At 41.5% G+C, this 22,500-nt stretch overlaps 3 protein-coding genes and 1 long non-coding RNA gene across 11 annotated transcripts in view; 3 read left to right on the top strand and 1 right to left on the bottom strand.

The window, feature by feature from the left end:
* Positions 1–227, top strand: part of LOC133618617 (uncharacterized) — a 7,795-nt gene extending 7,568 nt beyond the window's left edge. For both annotated transcript variants that reach the window (XM_061979146.1, XM_061979147.1), the window contains exon 4: positions 1–227. This exon is cut by the window's left edge and continues 887 nt beyond it. The gene's annotated coding sequence lies outside the window, so the exon portion shown is untranslated.
* Positions 228–2,051: 1,824 nt separating this feature from the next.
* Positions 2,052–8,228, top strand: LOC133618618 (uncharacterized). Of its 3 annotated transcripts, XR_009817315.1 has the most exons (4): positions 2,052–2,401; positions 5,396–5,444; positions 5,522–6,537; positions 6,606–8,228. XR_009817315.1 is itself a non-coding variant. In XM_061979149.1 (3 exons), the coding sequence occupies exons 1-3, from the start codon at positions 2,135–2,137 to the stop codon at positions 6,238–6,240; spliced, it is 1,032 nt and encodes a 343-aa protein (XP_061835133.1). In that variant the 5' UTR covers positions 2,052–2,134; the 3' UTR covers positions 6,241–8,228. The 3 variants fall into 3 exon arrangements, 2 of the variants coding, with proteins under 2 accessions (XP_061835133.1, XP_061835132.1); XM_061979149.1 differs by having other exon boundaries at positions 5,525–8,228; XM_061979148.1 differs by having other exon boundaries at positions 5,522–8,227.
* Positions 8,229–9,307: 1,079 nt separating this feature from the next.
* dnaaf11 (dynein axonemal assembly factor 11) overlaps positions 9,308–22,500 on the top strand; it is a 27,026-nt gene continuing 13,833 nt past the window's right edge. The window contains exons 1-11 of one of the 5 annotated variants that reach the window (XM_061979144.2): positions 9,308–9,377; positions 13,063–13,230; positions 13,300–13,377; positions 13,481–13,653; positions 13,740–13,930; positions 15,417–15,572; positions 16,231–16,308; positions 16,417–16,482; positions 16,602–16,671; positions 20,715–20,810; positions 20,964–21,052. In XM_061979144.2, the coding sequence (XP_061835128.1) occupies positions 9,368–9,377; positions 13,063–13,230; positions 13,300–13,377; positions 13,481–13,653; positions 13,740–13,930; positions 15,417–15,572; positions 16,231–16,308; positions 16,417–16,482; positions 16,602–16,671; positions 20,715–20,810; positions 20,964–21,052 (1,175 nt within the window). In that variant the 5' untranslated portion in view covers positions 9,308–9,367. Of the gene's footprint in view, positions 9,378–9,401; positions 9,461–12,954; positions 13,231–13,299; positions 13,378–13,480; positions 13,654–13,739; positions 13,931–15,416; positions 15,573–16,230; positions 16,309–16,416; positions 16,483–16,601; positions 16,672–20,714; positions 20,811–20,963; positions 21,053–22,500 lie in introns of those variants that run through there. The other 4 variants (XM_061979142.2, XM_061979143.2, XM_061979145.2 and 1 more) reach the window with 4 other exon arrangements.
* Positions 13,634–22,500, bottom strand: part of LOC133618616 (uncharacterized) — a 69,200-nt gene continuing 60,333 nt past the window's right edge. The window contains exons 3-4 of the long non-coding RNA XR_009817314.1: positions 15,354–16,468; positions 13,634–13,817 (exon numbers count right to left, since the gene is read on the bottom strand). This is a non-coding gene — a long non-coding RNA (uncharacterized lncRNA). The remainder of the gene's footprint in view (positions 13,818–15,353; positions 16,469–22,500) is intronic.

Here is a 22,500-nt window from a genome sequence, read left to right on the forward strand (position 1 = left end):
TTGACCCTACCTCATACAATGTGGAACCTTTTTGTGAGTGCCACCTGCTGGCGGACAGCTCAGCCCCCACAAGTTTGTTGAAGACTGAGAACAGGGTTTCCGCAGGTCATTAAAAAGCATCAAAAGTCATTAAATTGGTTTTGTGAAAATAAAGGTCTTAAATGGCATTAAAAAGTATTACATACATACAATGTCCAGAGGCAATAAACATTTTCAAACAATTGCAATTGACAACAAAACATACCACCAGACCCAGTTTTTATAATTGGGGGGAAAAAAACTGCACTTCAAGATGTTCAATATTTTTTGAAGAGCAATTTTTGCCAAAAAATACTTTTATTTATCAATTTTATTTTGATGTTTGTTTGCCTGGCAGCATGGTAGAACAGGGGTTAGTGCATGTGCCTCACAATATGAAGGTCCTGAGTTCAATCCCGGGCGCAGGATCTTTCTGTGTGGAGTTTGCATGTTCTCCCCTTGACTGCGTGGGCTTCCTCCCACCTCCAAAGACATGCACCTGGGGATAGGTTGATTGGCAACACTAAATTGGCCCTAGTGAGTGAATGTGAGTGTGACTATTGTCTGTCTATCTGTGTTGGCCCTGTGATGAGGTGGCGACTTGTCCAGGGTGTACCCCGCCTTCCACCCGAATGCAGCTGAGATAGGCTCCAGCACCCCCTGAAACCCCAAAAGGGACAAGCGGTAGAAAATGTATGTATGTATGTTTGTTTGCCTTTTTAGGATACATTTTATTATTGGTTATTTACCTTCCACACACAATGGCTAGGGATGAAAAATATGTTAATTGTGTTTAAAAGTCTTACTTGTATTATTATATTTTATGATTACATTAGTGCTTAATTACAATGATCAATTTCAAATGTTACAATTTGTTCAGACAATTGGATGCTTTTGACCATATGTAATAACGATCTGCAGTAGGACATGGGCATTACATTTGTTTTAAGTTGCATTAAATTAGATTTGCTGATACCTGCAGAACACCCTGGAGAAAGCTTAAAACGCAACAAACACGTGTCTCTACAAATTTGAACTCGAACATTCAGTGTTGAAAATAAAAATCCAAACATAAGTTAGAACATTGTTGTGTGCACAATAGCCCATCCATCCATCCATTTTCTACCGCTTATTCCCTTTGGGGTCGCGGGGTGTGCTGGAGCCTGTCTCAGCTACAATCGGGCGGAAGGCGGCGTACACCCTGGACAAGTCGCCATCTCATCGCAAGGCCAACACAGATAGACAGACAACATTCACACTCACATTCAGACGCTAGGGCCAATTTAGTGTTGCCAATCAACCTATCCCCAGGTGCATGTGGGAGGAAGCCGGAGTACCCGGAGGGAACCCACGTAGTCACGGGGAGAACATGCAAACTCCACACAGAAAGATCCCGAGGCCGGGATTGAACTCACGACTACTCAGGACCTTCGTATTGTGAGGCAGATGCACCAACCCCCCTCCACCGTGCTGCCCATAAACTAAAATAAGTCAATAAAATACAACAAAATATCCATCCATCCATTTTCTATCGCTTATTCCCTTCGGGGTCGCGGGGGGCGCTGGAGCCTATCTCAAAATAAAACAATATAAACTAAACCAAACTAAAATTAACTAAAACAAACTAAACAGCACTTAATAAAATACAATATATACTGTGTATATAGCATGTGGACGCTTGAACAACTTTAAGTATCAGAAAAATGATCCAGAAAATTGAATCCAAATAAAATAAAACAAAAATAAAAATGTAATAAGTAAATAAAATAGAACATTTTAAAATTAAATAAACACCAAAATAAACTGAAACAAACTAAAATAGCCTTTTAAAAAAAAATATATATATATATAAAAATACAATATTTACAGTCCCGACATAAAATTACATATTTACCTCGTGTAAGCTTTTCGTTCACAAACGAACGTCTACTTTTTTTTAATTTGTATTTTATTTTACCGTAAATAATGAAGTGCTTTTATTTTGTAACGTCAACGGTGCGTTACCGCCGGAAGTATGGGCGGAAGTACAACACTTTTGTTTTACAATTCAGCGTTCTAAAGAAACGTCTTCACAGATTAAGGCTTTCAGTGTGAAGAAGGTCCGGTCCGGCCCCAAATGTCACTTTTGACGGGACAAGTTCTCCGCGACCAGCTGAGCGTCATCATGGCGAGGCTGAGCCAGGCGGCCATGATGGAGATCTGCGAGCTGGTGGAGGGAGCCTTGGTCGGCCTGCGCACCGAGAACCAGCAGCTCAAGAGCAGGCTCGACCTTATCGAAGCCGTCGTGGTTCGGGGCAGCTTCGGAGGGAAGGAGGCCGAGCAGTCGGAGCCCGACGGCGGCGGAGGAGAAGCCGGTGGAGGCGCTCAAATATCCGGCGAGGAGGTTAGCAGACGTTTGCCTGGAACCTTGTAGAACAAATAATATTTTTACATTGTTTAGTTTTGATATAGTTGTAATGGAACTTTGTCATTGCACCTAAAAAGTACATCGGAATTTGTTTTCACCACAACCCGTCCAAGAACAAGACCTACAATAAACGGTGGTAGATAGAACATGAAGACCGATGGACCCCGTAAAGACTGAAAAAACAAAAAGGTAAACAAAGAGGGAGGAGGGAAAAAAAGCAACTCCCAAACTAAGCTATTTGGCGGGGGCACAGTTTGAGACTAGAAAAAGACCTCAGTCAACATAAGCACGTATTAGTATAGTATATGTTGATGACCTTTTAAACTAGATGTGACGTTACATTCAATGACCAGATCTAGTTGATGTACCTTGTCTTTTTGATGACGTCAGAAAAAAGTTGTCCTATGCGCCAATCATTAAAGAGATGTGTAAGCTCCGCCTCTTCCGCTCACCGACAACTGCAGCTATTTTTGCAACAAAAGGCTGCTGAAAAGTGGTACATTTGAGCACCAAGCAAAACATAACTAATAGTACTATATACTAGAGCTGCAACAACTAATCGATTATACAAATAGTTGGCGATTAATTTAGTCATCGATTCGTTGGATCTATGCTATGCGCAGAGGCTACTTTTTATTTTTATTTTTTTTTAGTTTATTAATTTTTTTATAAACCTTTATTTATAAACTGCAACATTTACAAACAGCTGAGAAACAATAATCAAAATAAGTATCGTGCCAGTATGCTGTTTTTTCCCAATAAAATACTGGAAAGGATAGAAATGTAGTTTGTCTCTTTTATCCGATTATTAATCGATTAATCGAAGTAATAATCGACAGATTAATCGATTGTCAAATTATTTGTTAGTTGTAGCCCTACTATATACTATAGCAGGGGGGTCAAACGTACGGACAGGTTTTATCCGGCCCTAGTTTGCTAAGTATAAAAATGAGCAAACATTTTTGAATGAAAGAAACTGCTGTTCTAAATCTGTTCACTAGCTGTTGCAATAGCAATTATTTGTATATTTGTAGATTTTACTACATATGTAAAAAAAACAAAAAAAAACACATGATGTTAGTGCACCAGTTGAGGAAAATTAACAAACTACATAAATAACATCTTGTAATTTGATTTTGATATTTTTTTTATCTTGATAGATTGAAAATTAACACCCATGAGTTGACTGACGAACATTATCACATAAGGGTGTAACGGTACACACAAATTTCGGTTCGGTACGTACCTCGGTTTAGAGGTCACGGTTCGGTTCATTTTCGGTACAGTAAGAAAACAACAAAATATAAAGTTTTGGGTTATTTATTTACCAAATTTGCAAATATTTTTCTTAGTGGAATATTTGATGTGAAGTAATCGGAACCTTGGATAGGTCAATAATTCATAATAACATTGATTTTGATTCAATATTATGTTTTGAGCAATGACAGTTTGAAAGAAAAAAAACAGCATTGTTTTATTAGTCAACATTGCAACTTTTTCTAAATTACATTTAACCTTTAAGCTTTTTTATTTAACTTTTGTTATGTTTTTGTTTAATAGTATTTTTAGAATGTGCCGTGGGCCTTTAAAACATTAGCTGTAGGCTGCAAATGGCTTCCGGGGCACACTTTTGACACCCCTGCTATAGATAATAAAAAATTAAATGTGATAAATCTATGGATAAAAAGCAGAGCCTGGCGACGCATGCGCGTTTATCATAACTCTCTCGCTCTCTCTGTCTCTGCCCCTCCCTCACCAATGCTGCTGCGCGCACAATTTGTTTTGTTTTTAACCCCTTCGTAACCCTGAACGTACATTGAAAATACACGCAACCCTAACTCAAAATGCCGGACATTTGAGGCATTTAAGAAACTCCGCCTTGACAGCTCTGCAAAAAAGGACATGCCCGGTGAAAAGAGGACGTATGGTCAGTCTATCCTAGCCCGTTAGCTGCTAGCATGCCGTGTGTTGTGCCTCGGTGTGCATTGTTTACACAACGTGCGTTAGGCTACTCGTACTGTTATGCTGGATCCACTATGGACTGTACTCTCACAATATTATGTTAGACCCACTCGACATCCATTGCATTCGGTTTCCCTAGAGGGGGGGGTTACCCACATATGCGGTCCTCTCCAAAGTTTCTCATAGTCATTCACATCGACGTCCCACTGGGGTGAGTTTTTCCTTGCCCTTATGTGGGCTCTGTACCGAGGATGTCGTTGTGGTTTGTGCAGCCCTTTGAGACACTTGTGATTTAGGGCTATATAAATAAACATTGATTGATTGATTGATTAATATGTCCGTGTGGAAACTCGTTCGGTACACCTCCGAACCGAACCGGAATCCCCGTACCGAAATGGTTCAATACAAATACACATATCGTTACACCCCTACTATCACATAATTTATTCAGAAAGTTTAAATACAGGCAAATAAAGATAGAATACTATTAACCGCAACATGTAAGTGTAAAAAAAAACCAACAACAATATGATTTGTACATTTTGAGAATGTGCTTGCTCTATTTTTAAACAAAGAAAACAATCTGAAGTTGTCTTTATTTTTTAGTTATCGTATCGGTATTTTACAAGTCCAACCCACTTGGGAGTAGATTTTTCTCCATGTGGCCCTCAATCTATAATGTTTGACACCCCTGCTCTATAGCATACTCTGTTGTACTATAGTACAGTATACCGGAATGGGCTTTTTCCTGCATTTTAGTATACTGTACTATGCTAATATATATTATGCTGTATTATAATAACCTGTACTGTACTATATAATATAGTATTCTGTACTGTTAAACTGTAGTACGGTAATCCTGTACTATGCTATAGTATACGGTATTGTGCTATGATACGCTACGCTATAGTAATACTGTGCGATGCTATAAGAACACTACGCTATGATGTTAATATATTTTACTCTGGTATACTATGCAGCTGACGTTTTTTTTGTGTGTTTCTGCAGCTTCCTGACGTGGTACTGATCAAAGATGAAGACTCAGACATTATGAAAGGTGCGTGATGATGTCATCTAAATGGGGCGGGGCTAAACGACAGTAACAGCAGAACGCTAAGAATTATTTGTCTTCAGTAGAGGACGTCACGCCGTCATCCACCACCCGACCAAAGAAGAGACATCGAGCGAGAGACAAGGACTCGGAGAGAAAGGTGTCCTCTGATGAGGGTCAGGGTGGGGTCACTGTGTACTCGTTGAACACTCTGGGCTCCTCCTGCCAGCCTGCCGCGGGCGAGATGTATTCTTCGTTCGCCCCTCTGGAAGAAGGTGAGGTCCAACTCATGGACCAGGACAATCTGTCGTATTTGTCCACTAACACCCTGATGGACGGGCAGCCTTCCACAAACGCCAACGCGGCATGGAGCGAGCCAGCGGCAAGTCACGTGACCTTTGCGCACTATGACCACAATGAATCCAGCGACGCCTGCGGCCTCAAGATGGTCAGCGTCTCGGGCGCGGCACCGCCCGACCGCAGCGACACAACGTTCGAGTACCAGGCGGGTGATGTGTCCGACGCCTTTGGAGGCGGAAAAGGCCGTCGCTTCGTGTGCCACTTCTGCAACAAGACCTTTGCCACGTCTCAGAACCTGGACGTACATATGCGCATCCACACGGGCGAGAGACCCTTCTCGTGTCAGCAGTGCGGAAAAAGGTTCACGCAGTCTGCGCACCTCAAGGCTCACCTCAACATCCACTCGGGGGCACGACCCTTTGCCTGCACCATGTGCTCGCGAACTTTCAGTGCCAACTACGCCCTCAAGATGCACGTCAAGAAGTGTCACGTCAATGGCTGACGCCCTGTTATTAGGACGTGATTATTTATTATTGCTACAAACAGTGGTCGTCTCAATCACTGACATTTTTAGCATGCATTTACACTTCCGCACACCTATACATACACTATATTGCCAAATGTATTTGGCCACCTGCCTTGACTCACAAGTGCCACCCCATTCCTAACCCATAAGGTTCAATATGACGTCGGTCCACCTTTTGCAGCTATTACAGCGTCAACTCCTCTGGGAAGGCTGTCCACAAGGTTGCGGAGTGTGTTTATAGGAATTTTCCACCATCCTTCCAAAAGCGCATTGGTGAGGTCACACACTGATGTTGGTCGAGAAGGCCTGGCTCTCAGTCTCTGTTCTAATTCATCCCAAAGGTGTTCTATCGGGTTCAGGTCAGGATTCTGTGCAGGCCAGTCAAGTTCATCCACACCAGACTCTGTCATCCATGTCTTTATGGACCTTGCTTTGTGCACTGGTGCAGAGTCATGTTGGAAGAGGAAGGGGCCCGCTCCAAACTGTTCCTACAAGGTTGGCACCATGGAATTGTCAAATGTTTTGGTATCCTGGAGAATTTAAAGTTCCTTTCACTGGAACTAAGGGGCCAAGCCCAACTCCTGAAAAACAACCCCACCCCACACCATAATTCCTCCTCCACCTAATTTCACACTCGGTACTTTGCAGTCCGAAATGTACCGTTCTCCTGGCAACCTCCAAACCCAGGCTTGTCCATCAGATTGCCAAATGGAAAAGCGTGAGTCATCACTCCAGAGAAGGCGTCTCCACTGCTCTAGAGTCCAGTGCCGATGTGTTTTACACCACTGCATCCGACGCTTTGCATTGGACTTGCTGATGTATGGCTTAGATGCAGCTGCTCAGCCATGGAAACCCATTCCATGAAGTTCTCTGCGTACTGTACGTGGGCTAATTGGAAGGTCACATGAAGTTTGGAGCTCTGTAGCAACTGACTGTGCAGAAAGTCTTTGCACTATACACTTCAGCATCCGCTGACCCCTCTCTGTCAGTTTACGTGGCCTACCACTTTGTGGCTGAGTTGCTGTTGTTCCCAAACTCTTCCATTTTCTTATCATAAAGCCGACAGTTGACTTTGGAATATTTAGGAGCGAGGACATTTCACGACTGGATTTGTTGCACAGGTGGCATCCTATGACAGTTCCACGCTGGAAATCACTGAGAGCGGCCCATTCTTTCACAAATGTTTGTAGAAACAGACTCCATGCCTAAGTGCTTGATTTTATACACCTGTGGCTGGGCCAAGTGATTAGGACACCTGATTCTGATCATTTGGTTGGGTGGCCAAATACTTTTGGCAATATAGTTTACCTTATCTTAACATTTACGTACGATTTCTATTCTTAAATACATACTATCTTAACATACAATCACCGTATTGCCTCACATGATTATTTATGGGTCTGGCAAATCACAAATTACAAGCTGTTTTCAAATTGGTGTCAATGATTTTGCTCTATTGTGGTGCAAAAACAGCAGCTATTAAGTGGACAGAGTGAGAACACCACTGGTTGGAACCCACACCCCAGAATATGGATAATATATGTAAAATGATATATCAAAATCATGATATGTACATGCGATTATGAAAAATATCTATTTGGTCCTCACACTGTATAATTATATATATATAAATATATGTATATATATATATTTTTAACGCTGTAATAAATGTAATGTGAAGTGTTTTATTTCTTTTTTACAAACTAAAAACAGTTATAAGATAAAAGGCTTCCTTTCTAAAAAAATATTTTCAGCCATGGTCAACTTGCACTTGCATGCACAAAAATACTACTATGAAGATTTCATCCATGTGACTTGTGAGCACCAGAATATCAAACCAAGATAAACCAAATGAATAAAACATCAAAGTGCTTCAGTGCCATTAAAATGTTTTGTCTTGAGGGGTCTCTTGACAAAAGACACAGAGTGGTATGTGGGGGTTGTTGGTGGAGATGGGATTTATGGCTCCGAAGGGAATCGGATCTAGAAGAGCTGATCAAAAAACTGGCTCGTTTAAACATTTTATAGATTTTTTTTAGAAGTTCATGAAGGAAATGATCACAGGCAGAAATTGTAGGATCCAAAAAACGAATTTTCAGCAATTTATACTCCTTGTGGGAATTATTGTAAAATATTAATTAGTCTGCATTGTGTTTTCATGTTAATATTGCAATAAAGTGGAACCTAATTCCAATGCTCTGCCAGATCAATATTTTGAACTTTTCTCTTACCGGGGAAACGTTATGGCATGATAAAAACTAAACTAGCCTACAAACAATACATGTAGAATACCCATCCATCCATCCATTTTCTACCGCTTGTCCCTTTTGGGGTCGCGGGGGGTGCTGGAGCCTATCTCAGCTGCATTCGGGCGGAAGGCGGGGTACACCCTGGACAAGTCGCCACCTCATCACAGGGCCAACACAGATAGACAGACAACATTCACACTCACATTCACACACTAGGGCCAATTAGTGTTGCCAATCAACCTATCCCCAGGTGCATGTCTTTGGCGGTGGGAGGAAGCCGGAGTACCTGGAAGAAACCCACGCAGTCACGGGGAGAACATGCAAATACTCTGTATAAAAATATAAACAAAACAAAAATACATATTTACAAGATATATAGAGCAGCTAGATTCGGTTCCAGCTTTCCCTGTATTCCTGAAGGGACAAGGGGAGGAAAATGGATGGATGGATAAATTAAGCAAATACAAAATTGTACTGCTCGACCTGGTGTGTGCAATAAAGGCAATTAGCATTTAAAAATGGCTCGCAACTGCAAATTGGTTCTCCATCCTAATCGCTGCCATTGTGTTCTTGGGCAAGACTATTCCCCCTCCTTGCTACTAGTGTCAAGTGCGGAAATGTGTAGCTCAAAATGTAAGATAATGGGCTTTTATGTAACGCACTTTGAGTCACTCGGAAAAAAACGCTATATAAATATTAATCGCTTCACTTTCACGATGTCAGTTACTTGAAAGAGCTGGTCAAAAGACGCAACTCGTTCGCAAACGTCACATCTGAAATTGTTGGTGTTTCCCAGTGCGCTTGAACGCAGCACCAAGGTTGGTTTCTACAGCAACGACTGACAACAGACGAAGATGGTTTACAGTAAGATGACTCTTTAACTCACGAAAATATGCCTCACCTAAATATGAAGAAAACTGGGTGTCTGGTTGGTTTTAATTAACTTGGTGAATATTGTATAGTAAAGGCGACTAATGACACGCTGCTATAACTACCTTAACTTACTATAGACGATCTAGCTAATTAGCTACCGTAGTTTAAACATGAGATGCTAGCTAGTCGAGTGGCTAAACAAACTACTGAGTCAGTGTTGTGTGTGGCGAATAGGGGTCGGTGCATCTATTTGTCATTGATATTTTCGTTTAATGAGAATTGAAAACAAATGATTGTTTTATTTTAATTTAATTTTGAAACCAAACATAAAATACAACACCACACTGTTTTCCCCTACTTGCCAGTCCATGTCTTTAAAAAGCAACTTCCCGTTCCGGTGTCAGATTTTTTTGTTCCGTTTATTGCAGACTGAAAAATGTAATTTTTGTTTTGTCAAATATAAATTAAAAAGCGTTTCAGATTTAGTTACTGCTATTCGACACTGAAAAAGAAAAACACTTTATTTTTCTACTTAAATTTGAAAACATTCGTTCATTAGCCTTCTCTGTTGCGGGTCCCAAACTCTGGAACGATCTCGCTCTCTATGTGAGACAGGCCCCTTGTTTGACTATTTTTAAGACCCTTCTTAAAACCCATTTTCATTCACTGGCTTTTAACCCAGCATGAGACTTTAAACTGTTTTTAACTTTTAACTTTTTTAACGGTTTTTAACTTCTTAACTGCTTTTTATCTAACAAATTGTTCTTGGGGTAATTTGTATTTACTTTTTCAATGTGTATTTTACTTCTGTTTTAAATGTTATTTTTTAGTCTGTCCTTTGCCTCTATTTCTTTGTGGTGTACAGCCCTATGTTCTTCAACTATGCTTGTTTTTAAAGGGCTTTCAGTGACGTGCGGTGAGGTTGATGGCTGGTGAGGCACTGACTTCATCGCAGTCAGATTTACAAACCCTAAACAGTATCTTATTCACCATTTGATTGGCAGCAGTTAACGGGTTGTGTTTAAAAGCTCACACCAGCATTCTTCCCTGCTTGGCACTCAGCATCAAGGCTTGGAATTGGGGGTTAAATCACCAAAAATTATTCCCGGGCGCGGCGCCGCTGCTGCCCACTGCTCCCCTGACCTCCCAGGGCGGAATCAAGGGATGGGTCAAATGCAGAGGACACATTTCACCACACCTAGTGTGTGTGTGTGACAATCATTGGTACTTTAACTTAACTTTAACTTTACACATACAAACTGTAGCACACAAAAAAAATCACATTTAATTAAAAAAAACGTTATTATGGTGTTACCTTTACTTATAAGTGCGGGAACAGTGGTGTTCGTGTTGGAGGAGTTGTGAATGAATGAAATAAGAAATCCGTGCTGCAGTCTGCAGGTGTACCTAATGTTGTGTCCCTCCAGTCGTTCACGGCGCCTCCGGCGCGAGCGTTGTTGTTTTTGCACTTTTTGGCTTCTTGTTAAGTGACTTTTTTTGGGTGGATTCGGTCTTGCACGTGGAGGGTTTGGGTGTGGGCTTTGGTTGGTGTGGCGATCCCATCGGGGGGGTGCGTTCTGCGGCGGGGGGTGCATTAACCGGGACCAGGAGGCGGGATTACGCGAGCCTCAGCCAGTGCATCTTCGCAGCAGTTTTATGATTGCTCAGCACAAGAAATACGTTACACACATACAGTTGTTGACAAAATACACTGTACATTATATACCTCAGCTAACTAAACTATGGAAATGTATAATATAATTCATATAGCAATACGGTCTCACTGCACAGCAGGCCAGCAGTTAGCCGAGTCCGCAATCCATGTTGAGGCACAGCGCAGTGACGTGCCTCAACCGTCTCTTCTCAGTATTTGAACGGCAAATGTGAAAATTCAGCGATTTTGAATAAAAATAATCTAAAACTGGTGAAGTTAAATGGAAAATAACTTTATAGTATAATCACTGAATACAGAGGACTGTGATATTTTAGAAGTCTTTCAGTCTGGGTTTAAACCCCTCCATAGTACCGAGTCAGCTTTATTAAGGGTTTTTAATGACATCCTTCGAGCAACAGATTTAGGTGATCATGTAATTTTAGTTTTACTGGATCTAACAGCAGCATTTGATACGGTGGACCATAATATTTTAATTAGACGCCTGCAGCATCAAGTGGGCATCTGTGGTACTGCTTTGAGTTGGCTGAAGTCCTATTTGACTAACAGGACCTTCTCTGTGAATGTTGCTGGATCTGAATCCTCCGTTGCTCCCTTGACATGTGGGGTCCCACAAGGCTCAGTTTTGGGACCACTTCTCTTTTCTATTTATTTACTTCCCCTGGGCTCAATCCTAAGAAAGCATGATATTTCTTTTCATTGTTATGCCGATGACACACAAATGTATTTTCCATTAAAGAGAAATCATGCCTCTTCAATACAGCCATTACTTGCCTGTCTTGAGGATATCAAGGCCTGGATGGCCCTAAACTTCTTAAATTTTAATGAAAAGAAGACAGAAGTAATAGTGTTTGGACCTAGTGGTACCTGTGAGCTCCCCCCTGTTGACTTTGGCCCTTTGGCTTTGCACGTTAAGCCCATGGTCACCAACCTGGGCTTTCGTATTGACTGTGATTTTAAATTGGACCGTCAGATTGGCACAGTGGTGAAAGCCAGCTTTTTTTATTTACGTCAGCTGGCCAAGGTTAAAAACCTTCTTTCTAGGCAACAGTTAGAGACAGTAATCCATGCCTTTACTACATCTCGGCTGGATTACTGTAACTCTTTATATTTTGGAATTAGTCAGTCCTCCCTCTCACGTCTGCAGCTGGTCCAAAATGCAGCTGCCCGACTTTTAACTAACACAAGAAAAAGAGAGCACATTACTCCTGTTTTAGCCTCCCTCCACTGGCTGCCTGTGTCTTTTAGAGTCCATTTTAAGATTATCTTACTCGTTTTTAAATCCTTACGTGGTCTTGCCCCACCTTACCTCTCTGAGCTGCTCCATCTGTATGCCCCCACCCGGTCCCTCAGGTCAGCTGATCAGCTGATCCTGGAGGTACCCAAAACAAAGCGCAAGCTCAGAGGGGACAGAGCTTTCTCTGTTGCGGGTCCCAAACTCTGGAACGATCTCCCTCTCCATGTGAGACAGGCCCCTTCTTTGGCTATTTTCAAGACCCTTCTTAAAACCCATTTTTATTCACTGGCTTTTAACCCAGCATGAGACTTTGAACTGTTTTTAGCTTTTAACTTTTTGAACTGTTTTTAACTTTTAAACTGTTTTTATCTAACAAACTGTTCTTAGGGTAATTTATATTTGCTTTTTAATTGTGTATTTTTATTTCTGTTTTAAATGTTATTTTTTAGTCTGTCCTTTGCCTCTATTTCTTTGTGGTGTACAGCCCTTTGTTTTTCAACTGTGCTTGTTTTTAAAGGGCTTTATAAATAAAGTTGGTATGGTATGGTATGGTACATATAACAATTTAATAATTTTTTTTTCTTTTTACATTTTTTTTTCTCCAGTGACCGCACGTCACTGAGGGCTTTATAAATAAAGTTGGTATGGTATGGTATTAAAATAACATTTCAATGACAAACATACACTGGGCAATAGGCTTATTGTAAGAAGTTTCTGTTTTTGCTAACTTTACAGTCCGTAAGAAATGGGGTGTTTGGTGTTTGCAGTCACAGAGGACCTCATTCGTCGGCGGGCGGAACACAACGAGTGCCAAATCTCATCCCTGGAGGAGGTCTCTCTGCACCAGCAGGACATCGAGAAGATCGAGCACATCGACAAGTGGTGCAGAGACCTCAAGATCCTCTACCTGCAGAACAACCTTATTCCAAGGATCGGTGAGATACTTGATGGCCTCCTTAACCGTGTGTCAGTCTCAAAACTGTTCTCCCGTTCTTTCATCCTAGAGAACCTGGGTCGCTTGAAGAAGCTGGAGTACTTGAATCTGGCCTTGAACAACATTGAAGTCATTGAAAACCTTGAAGGTCTGTTTGGGAGTGACAGCAAAGACCTTTTACCTTCTTCATATGTCTTGTGTGTGTGTGTGTGTGTGTGTGTGTGTGTGTGTGTGTGTGTGTGTGTGTGTAGGCTGTGAGAGCCTTTGCAAGTTGGACCTGACGGTGAACTTCGTAGCTCGTCTGAGCAGCGTGCAGACGATGAAAGACAACGTCCACCTGCGGGAGCTCTTCCTTGTGGGGAACCCATGCACGCAGTTTGAAGGCTACAGAGACTTTGTGCTTGCTTCACTACCACAGCTGAAGGTATGTACTTTCTGTCCTCATCCGACGGACACGACCAACATGGATGTCTCATGTTGGACGTATACTTGTGGCTCGTCTCTGCTCAGTCGCTAGACGGGACAAATGTCACAAGGTCGGAGAGGATCAGAGCCTCTCAGGGGCTGGAGGAGGTGAGGAGGCGTGTCCTGGAACAAGAGGAGGAATACCTGAAGAGGAGAGCCATAGAGAAGGAGGAAGAGCACAGGAAGGGAACAGGGGACAAGACAGGAAGCCAGGAGACTGAAGGAGACATTGGCAGGTAGAGTCATGTGGCGACTATTATGGGTATTTTTCACATTTGAATTGATACGGTACCAATGCCCGCAATATTTGTATGTTAGTAAGTGTTTAATAACATCCTATTCTAATTCTAATGTACCATTTATAAATGAGTTGATAATGATGTATGTGCTGCCCAGATTGTACATCTTGTCTTTTTATTATTACACTTTGCAAGTATTATTTGCAGTATTATATAGTAGACTTTGCACGTAGTTGCAGTCCCTAAACACAAGATGGCAGTAGTCCATAAGCTTTGGTTTGTTGCTCAGCTAGGCAGTAGCCTTTGCCATTAAGCTGAATGTGCCAATTTTGGCTTGTGTTGCGCCCTACAAAGTGTTTATACCAGGGGTGTCAAACTCATTTTAGATCGGGGGCCACATGGAGAAAAATCTGCTCCCAAGTGGGCCGGACTGGTAAAATCACGACACGATAACTTAAAAATAAAGACACTTCAGATTGTTTTCTTTGTTTAAAAATAGAACAAGCTCATTCTGAAAATGTACAAATCATAATGTTGTTGGGATTTTTTCCACTTGCATGTTGCGGTAATAGTATTCTACCTTTATTTGTCGTTGTTTATACCTTCTGAATAATTTATGTGATAATGTTCATCAGTCAACTCATTGGTGTTAATTTTCAATCTATCAAGATAAAAAAATAAATAATACAATTTAATTACAGGATGTTATTTATAAAGTTGGCTCATTTTCCTCGACTGGTGCACTAACATTATGTGGTTTATTTGTTTTTACATATGTAGCATAATCTACAAAGATACAAAGAATTGCTATTGTGACATCTAGTGGACACATTTAGAATAGCAGTTTCTTTCATGCAAAAATGTTGACTCATTTTTATACTTAGCAAACTCATCCCACGGGCCGGATCAGGCGAACAGGTTGAGTTTGCTAAGTATAAAAATGAGCCAAAATTTGACAATCCTGGTTTATACTGTAAGTATTGTACTTATTTCACTCCAGCTGATTGATTGTAATGTGTATCTTTTTTGTAGTTTTCATTAAATTTGGAGGTGTTGAAATCGCCAGTAAAATTGTCATTGCTAATCAGTAGCATGTATATGGCAAATCCAATATAAATTAGCATCAAGCAAGCGCATTTTGGAAAAGTGGAACCTTATTTTACGTTCAAGTGTTTACCATCAGGCATACATGCTTTGTTGGTATTGAACATTTCACCATTACCTAAAGGCAGTTTGGCTGAGTCTGCTCTTAGTGCTGCTTGAGTGATTGTTTCCTCGCCAAGTGTTTGAGCTAGCGTTTAGACTAAAACTGGACGTGACATCACAAGCAACAAAGGTATGGGAATATAAAATCGTTTAAGTTTATGTGCATCAATACCCGGTAGTACAGGCATAATTTGGTCGGTGCCTATGAAAGTACCAAATTTGGTTCCCCTTTTCTAAAGTCTTGAATGTCAGAGAAGAAGTGACGTTGTCCTCACAGCCCCGCCTTGGAGGACAAGCAGGAGTTGAAGGAGACGACTGAGTCAGATGAGGAGCGACGGGAGAAGGAATTCTGGAACACTCCTTGTCCTTTCACCCCGGAATCCCGTCTGGAGGCTCACCGCCATCTGGAGGAAAATAAGCGGGCAAAAGATAGGTAAGTCCCAGGGGGTTGGGGGGTTTATTGTCAAATATCACATGGCATTCACTGGATGCACTTTGTACCTTTCACCACTGGGGGTCACTACAACACCAATCAACATCCTGCGTGACGGCTTACTTCTTAGAACACGACAAAACATTCTAAAACGATTGATGGGACAGATCCATCTTATCTTCTTACCCACCTTTATCTTGAAACCACTCACATGTAACATGACCACCATTGGCTGCTTCTTCCAGTAATGTGGTCCAGACTGGTCCGGGGGGGTCCAATGTGTGTTGGGAGGGGTTTTGTCTCAGTACAATTTGAAGGCCTGACAGTTGATGGGCAGTGACTCATGGCGCTGCTTGCCACGGCCTCGACCGCCACATGGCCCTTCACCTTCGCCTCAGTGTGGACTCGATGGATGTTTCCTGCCAATGCTTTGAGGGGAAACATCAGCTGGAACAGTTAAATGGCGGAACATATAATATGATCCTCTTGGAATGTGTGTGTGACTGACCTATGACTGTGTCTTATGGGGTCTGAGGGATGAAAGACCAAATCTCCTCAGGAATATCAAAAGAATAGACACACACACACACGCGCACACGCACTCACACTCACACACATACAAAACAACAACAAAGATGATGATGTTGTGTGTCTGCAGAAGCAAAGAAAAGAAAGCAAAGCCCCCAAGGACTCTGATAACTGCTGATGGACGAGTCTTGAATGTCAATGAGCCAAAGTATGAATGTGCACACACACAAACACACGCACACACATGCATGCAGAACCATGATCTTTGATCGAGGCTGATGCCAATGTTGGTAGGGGCACATTCTTGACTTTCCAGGCTGGGCTTTTCTCTGACTGAAGACGATGACAACAACAGGATCCTCCTAGATCTGTCAGTGTACAGGTACACACACACACACACACACACGCACATGCACACAACCACACACGCACACAAGCATTCGAGTGAAGTGACAAATGTTATTAAAGCTAGTAAAAGTGTCTCATTGTGGCCTCCCACAGACACATGGACACCTCCTTGATGGATGTGGACGTGCAGCCAACGTACATCAGAGTCACCATCAAAGGAAAGGTACACCCTAGTACAGACCTGGGCAAATTAAGGCCCGGGGGACGCATGCGGCCCGTTAAACGTTTCAATCTGGCCCGCCGGACATTCCCAAATATTTTTTTTTTAGATCTTTTAAAATGGAAACTGTAGCTGCCATTATGATGTGCAGTGATGTTTTCAAATTACCGTAAGTCTTGAACTACACAAAGTATTGTAATGGTTGGAATCTGCGCTTTTGCATTACTAGTTACTATGGTAATCTAAGTCACAGCAGCTCAGACGAGGCACCAAGCAGTGTGGGTGGGGAGCGTTTCCACAGAGTGTTTCCAGAGCGGCCAGCCTGAAATGCGGGTGTCAGGGACAGACGCGGAAGGAGATTTTTACAACAAAGTTCTAAAGCTTAGTTATATAGCAGATATATCAGATTGTAGGTGTTTTTTTACCCTTCGCGTTCATATTTCGCTGCTTGTTGCATTTTTGTTGCGTATTGCTTGATTGTAAAATATGTCGATCAATGTAAAATATGTTGTCAATATTCAGTGTTTTATCGTTCATAGCTAATACTGTAAATACCACAATCTTTATTTTCATCTACATTTTGGGTGTCTCATTAAGTAAAAAAAAATAAAATTCAATTCTGTTTTTTAAAACGGTCTGTCATAAGGTTTTTAGCTTTCAATCACACATTATTGTGAGGTTTTGTATTAGTGTTCCTAAAAATAGGACCCAAGCACACATTCTGTACAGCAGATTTTCACAGCTTATATATATGTATATATATGTTATGAATGTATGTATGTGTGTGTGTGTATATATATATATATATATATATATATATATATATATATATATATATATATATATATATATATATATATATATATATATATATATATATATATATATATATATATATATATATATATATATATTTCAATCCCGGCCTCGGGATCTCTCTGTGTGGAGTTTGCATGTTCTCCCCATGACTGCGTGGGTTCCCTCCGGGTACTCCGGCTTCCTCCCGCCTCCAAAGACATGCACCTGGGGATAGGTTGATTGGCATCACTAAATTGGCCCTAGTGTGTGAATGTGAGTGTGAATGTTGTCTGTCTATCTGTGTTGGGCCCTGCGATGAGGTGGCGACTTGTCCAGGGTGTACCCTGCCTTCCGCCCGATTGTAGCTGAGATAGGCACCAGCGCCCCCCGCGACCCCGAAGGGATTAAGCGGTAGAAAATGGATATATATATATGGGTCAATTATTTTGACTCGGGGGGCCAAATTTAGAGACAAAAATGTGTCTGGGGCCGGTATATATATATATATATATATATATATATATATGACTCGGGGGGCCAAATTTAGAGACAAAAATGTGTCTGGGGCCGGTATGTATATATATATATATATATATATATATATATATATGTATATATATATATATATATATATATATATATATATATATGTATATGTATATGTATGTATATGTGTATACATATATAGATAGATAGATATACCGGCCCCAGACACATTTTTGTCTCTAAATTTGGCCCCCCGAGTCAAAATAATTGCCCAGGCCTGCCCTGGTATCATCATCATCATCATCATAATCAACAACATTTTCTTCTTGTAATGCCGATAAAGTTACTCCAGCCACATCACTGTTGTCATAGAGATAAAGTAACTCCACATCACCAAAATGATTTTCGGGCAGGGCACCGCTGCTGCCCACTGCTCCCCTCACCTCCCAGGGGGTGAACAAGGGGATGGGTCAAATGCAGAGGACAAATTTCACCATACCTAGTGTGTGTGTGACAATCATTGGTACTTTAACTTTAGCTTTAACTCCTGCAGCGTCACTGTCGTCATGGAGATATAGTTACATCAAAAGCATTACTGTCGTCATGGAGATAGTTAGCCTAGCAGTATCCTATGTTACAAACCAAGAGCAGGCAGGAGCAGGCATGCTAAGAGCCAAGTATAGAAACAGTTAGTCTTAGACAGAAGAAATTAGTGCCTAGTATAGTGTAGTTTAAGAAGATGGAACCACGTTACAACAGAAAGTAAGCAGCTAATAACAGGAAATTAACTTGTAGATTAGTAAGAGTCTAATATGAACAACAACTGCTGGTGTGTCAGCATTGTCACAGTCAGTAAGAGGAGGGCAGATCGATTCATAAACTGGAAGTGGTTACACCAAGGGTAATACAGTATATGATCAATACTAGAATGATTAGATTGATATTTTTATTTTCTTAAAATAATTGTTATAATTGTTTTTGTTAATGTTTTACGAATTCAGAGACTAAGTACCTGGAAACAGAAGGATTTTGAGGTCAAAATGAATACAATAAGTAATAATTAGGTGTTTTTACTTTAGTTTAGTTATTTTGTAATATTGAACTTGTTTTGCTCAAACAATTGCATGTAATAAAAGAGAATAAGGAACTAGTTTAAATATTGTGTTGATATTGTTAAACTGTCAATAGCACTTACCATAAATAAAGCTAACATTTTACAGTTAATACATGTGATTGGCATTGGTATCGACCGATCTCACTCATGGTGATTAGTATCCAAATTGGCAGCATCCCTAGTCATGTAGATAAAGTTCGTCCAGCCGCATCGCTGTCATCATGGAGATAAAGCTACTCCAGTAGGATCAATGTTGTCATGGAGCTAAAGCTACCCCAATAGCATCACTGTCATCATGGAGATAAAGTTACTCCAGTAGCATCAATGTTGTCATGGAGATAAAGCTGCCCCGGTAGCATCACTGTCGTCATGGAGATAAAGCTACCCCAGTAGCATCACTGTGGTCATGGAGATAAATCTACTTCGGTAGCATCACTGTCGTCATGGAGAGAGAGCTACCCCAGTAGCATCACAGTCCTCATGGAGATAGAGCTACCCGGTAGCATCACTGTCGTCATGGAGATAAAGCTACCCCGGTAGCATCACTGTCGTCATGGAGATAAAGCTACCCCAGTAGGATCAATGTTGTCATGGAGCTAAAGCTACCCCAATAGCATCACTGTCATCATGGAGATAAAGTTACTCCAGCAGCATCAATGTCGTCATGGAGATAAAGCTACCCCGGTAGCATCACTGTTGTCATGGAGATAAAGCTACCCCAGTAGCATCACAGTCTTCATGGAGATAGAGCTACCCCAGTAGCATCACTGTCGTCATGGAGATAAAGCTACTCCATTAGCATCAATGTCGTCATGGAGATAAAGCTACCCCAGTAGCATCACAGTCCTCATGGAGATAGAGCTACCTGGTAGCATCACTGTCGTCATGGAGATAAAGCTACCCCGGTAGCATCACTGTCGTCATGGAGATAAAGCTACCCCAGTAGGATCAATGTTGTCATGGAGCTAATGCCACCCCAATAGCATCACTGTCGTCACGGAGATAAAGCTACTCCATTAGCATCAATGTCGCCATGGAGATTAAGCTACCCCAGTAGCATCACTGTCCTCATGGAGATAGAGCTACCCTAGTAGCATCACTCTAGTCATGGAGATAAAGCAGCATATCAATTGTCATGTGGACGATTGGTCACAGGTGAGGACACATCAGGGATTCACAAAAACGTCATGCTGCAGGTTTGGGTCCAGAAAAATAGAAAACCTGATGGCTGGTGCTAAGTCATCAAGTTGGTCGCTGAGTCAGCAGACCAGGCCACAGTGATGGAGGGGTCCCAGCTGAGGTCATCCTTTCATGACACGGCAGCGATCGGGCACCACACCTCCAACCCGCCCCCAGCGACCTTCCCGCCTGATTAAACAGCTCATAAATTCAGCTGCTCTCGTTCATCCCGAGCAAATTATAAAGTCCTTAGCTCGCCGGTGTCACGCCGCCGTGGGACAGACACATGCTTTATGGAGGGGGTCAGCACGGGGGAACGGGAGGGCTGATTTCAGCAGAGACGGACACAAATTTATGGAGGTTCCCCTTGAACCATTGGTCACTTCATCCTGCAGGTGGTCTCGCTCAGAGAAGTTCTGTCATAAAAATTGTTTTTCAAAAAACGCTCAAAAATCGACTTCTTCTGCAGATATTCCAGTTGCTTCTGCCCTCTGAGGTCAAACCTGACAGCTCCACGGCTAAGAGGTCTCAAACTACGGGCCACCTGCTCATCAACATGCCAAAGGTGCGTACACACGCTCGTCACTCTGTGGGAGGGTGGGGATTTTTGCAGGGTTAAGATGTTGTTTGACAAGGTTTTGTTATCACTTGTGATTTTCTGAGTTCATCTTATATTAACATCGCTAGCTAACATGCGCTTCTTCTTTGGGACATGTAGGCTCAAGGCGAAATCAAGGCGCTAAAGGCCGCCGCACGTCCGTACAGAGACGACCACCGCCAGCGCAAATTGCCTGATGACAAAAAGAGGTAAAGCCATGCCGCCAACTCATCCTACACTGCTTGAAATGGTCTTTTTTTTAAACACAAACACACACTGATGGTGCAAATAAACACACATGTTGAAAGTAAACAAACTGGTGATGGTGCAAGTAAACAAACTTTATGGTGAAAATAAACACACACATCATGAAAGTAAGCAAACTGTGGATTGTGCAAGTAAACACATCAACAACAAATCAACACACTGATGGCGCAAATAAACACACACTTTGCAAGTAAACACACATTGATGATGCACATAACACACACCATGCAAGTAAACACACACTGATGGTGAAAATAAACACACCTTGCAAGTAAACACATGCTGATGGTGCAAATAAACACACACTGTGCAACACACACTGATGGTGCAATTGAACACACACCTTGCAAGGAAACACACACTGATGGTGAAAATATACACACTGTGCAAGTAAACACACACTGATGGTGAAAATAAACACACACTGTTAAAGGGAACACACTGATGTTGCAAATAAACACGCCCTGCAAGTAAACACCCACTGATGGTGAAAATAAACACACAACTTGGATGTAAATATACACTGATGCTGCAAGTAAACACACACTTTGCAAGTAAACACACATTGATGATGCACATAACACACACCATGCAAGTAGACACACACTGATGGTGAAAATAAACACACCTTGCAAGTAAACACATGCTGATGGTGCAAATAAACACACACTGTGCAACACACACTGATGGTGCAATTGAACACACACCTTGCAAGGAAACACACACTGATGGTGAAAATATACACACGGTGCAAGTAAACACACACTGATGGTGAAAATAAACACACTGTTCAAGTGAACACACACTGATGGTGAAAATAAACACACAACTTGCAAGTAAACACACAATGATAGTGAAAATATACACACATTTTGGATGTAAAGATACACTGATGCTGCAAATAAACACACCCTTTGCAAGTAAACACACATTGATGATGCACATACACACACACCTTTCAAGTAAACACACACTGATGGTAAAAATAAACACACCTTGCAAGTAAACACATGCTGATGGTGCAAATAAACACCGACTGTGCAACACACACTGATGGTGCAATTGAACACACACCTTGCAAGGAAACACACACTGATGGTGAAAATATACACACGGTGCAAGTAAACACACACTGTTGGTGAAAATAAACACACACTGTTCAAGTGAACACACACTGATGGTGAAAATAAACACACAACTTGCAAGTAAACACACAATGATAGCGGAAATATACACACACTTTGGATGTAAAGATACACTGATGGTGAAAATAAACACACAACTTGCAAGTAAACACACAATGATAGTGAAAATCTACACACACTTTGGATGTAAATATACACTGATGCTGCAAATAAACACACACTTTGCAAGTAAACACACATTGAAG

This window comes from Nerophis lumbriciformis, linkage group LG19 (assembly GCF_033978685.3).
Source record: "Nerophis lumbriciformis linkage group LG19, RoL_Nlum_v2.1, whole genome shotgun sequence".
NCBI classification, from domain to species: domain Eukaryota; kingdom Metazoa; phylum Chordata; class Actinopteri; order Syngnathiformes; family Syngnathidae; genus Nerophis; species Nerophis lumbriciformis.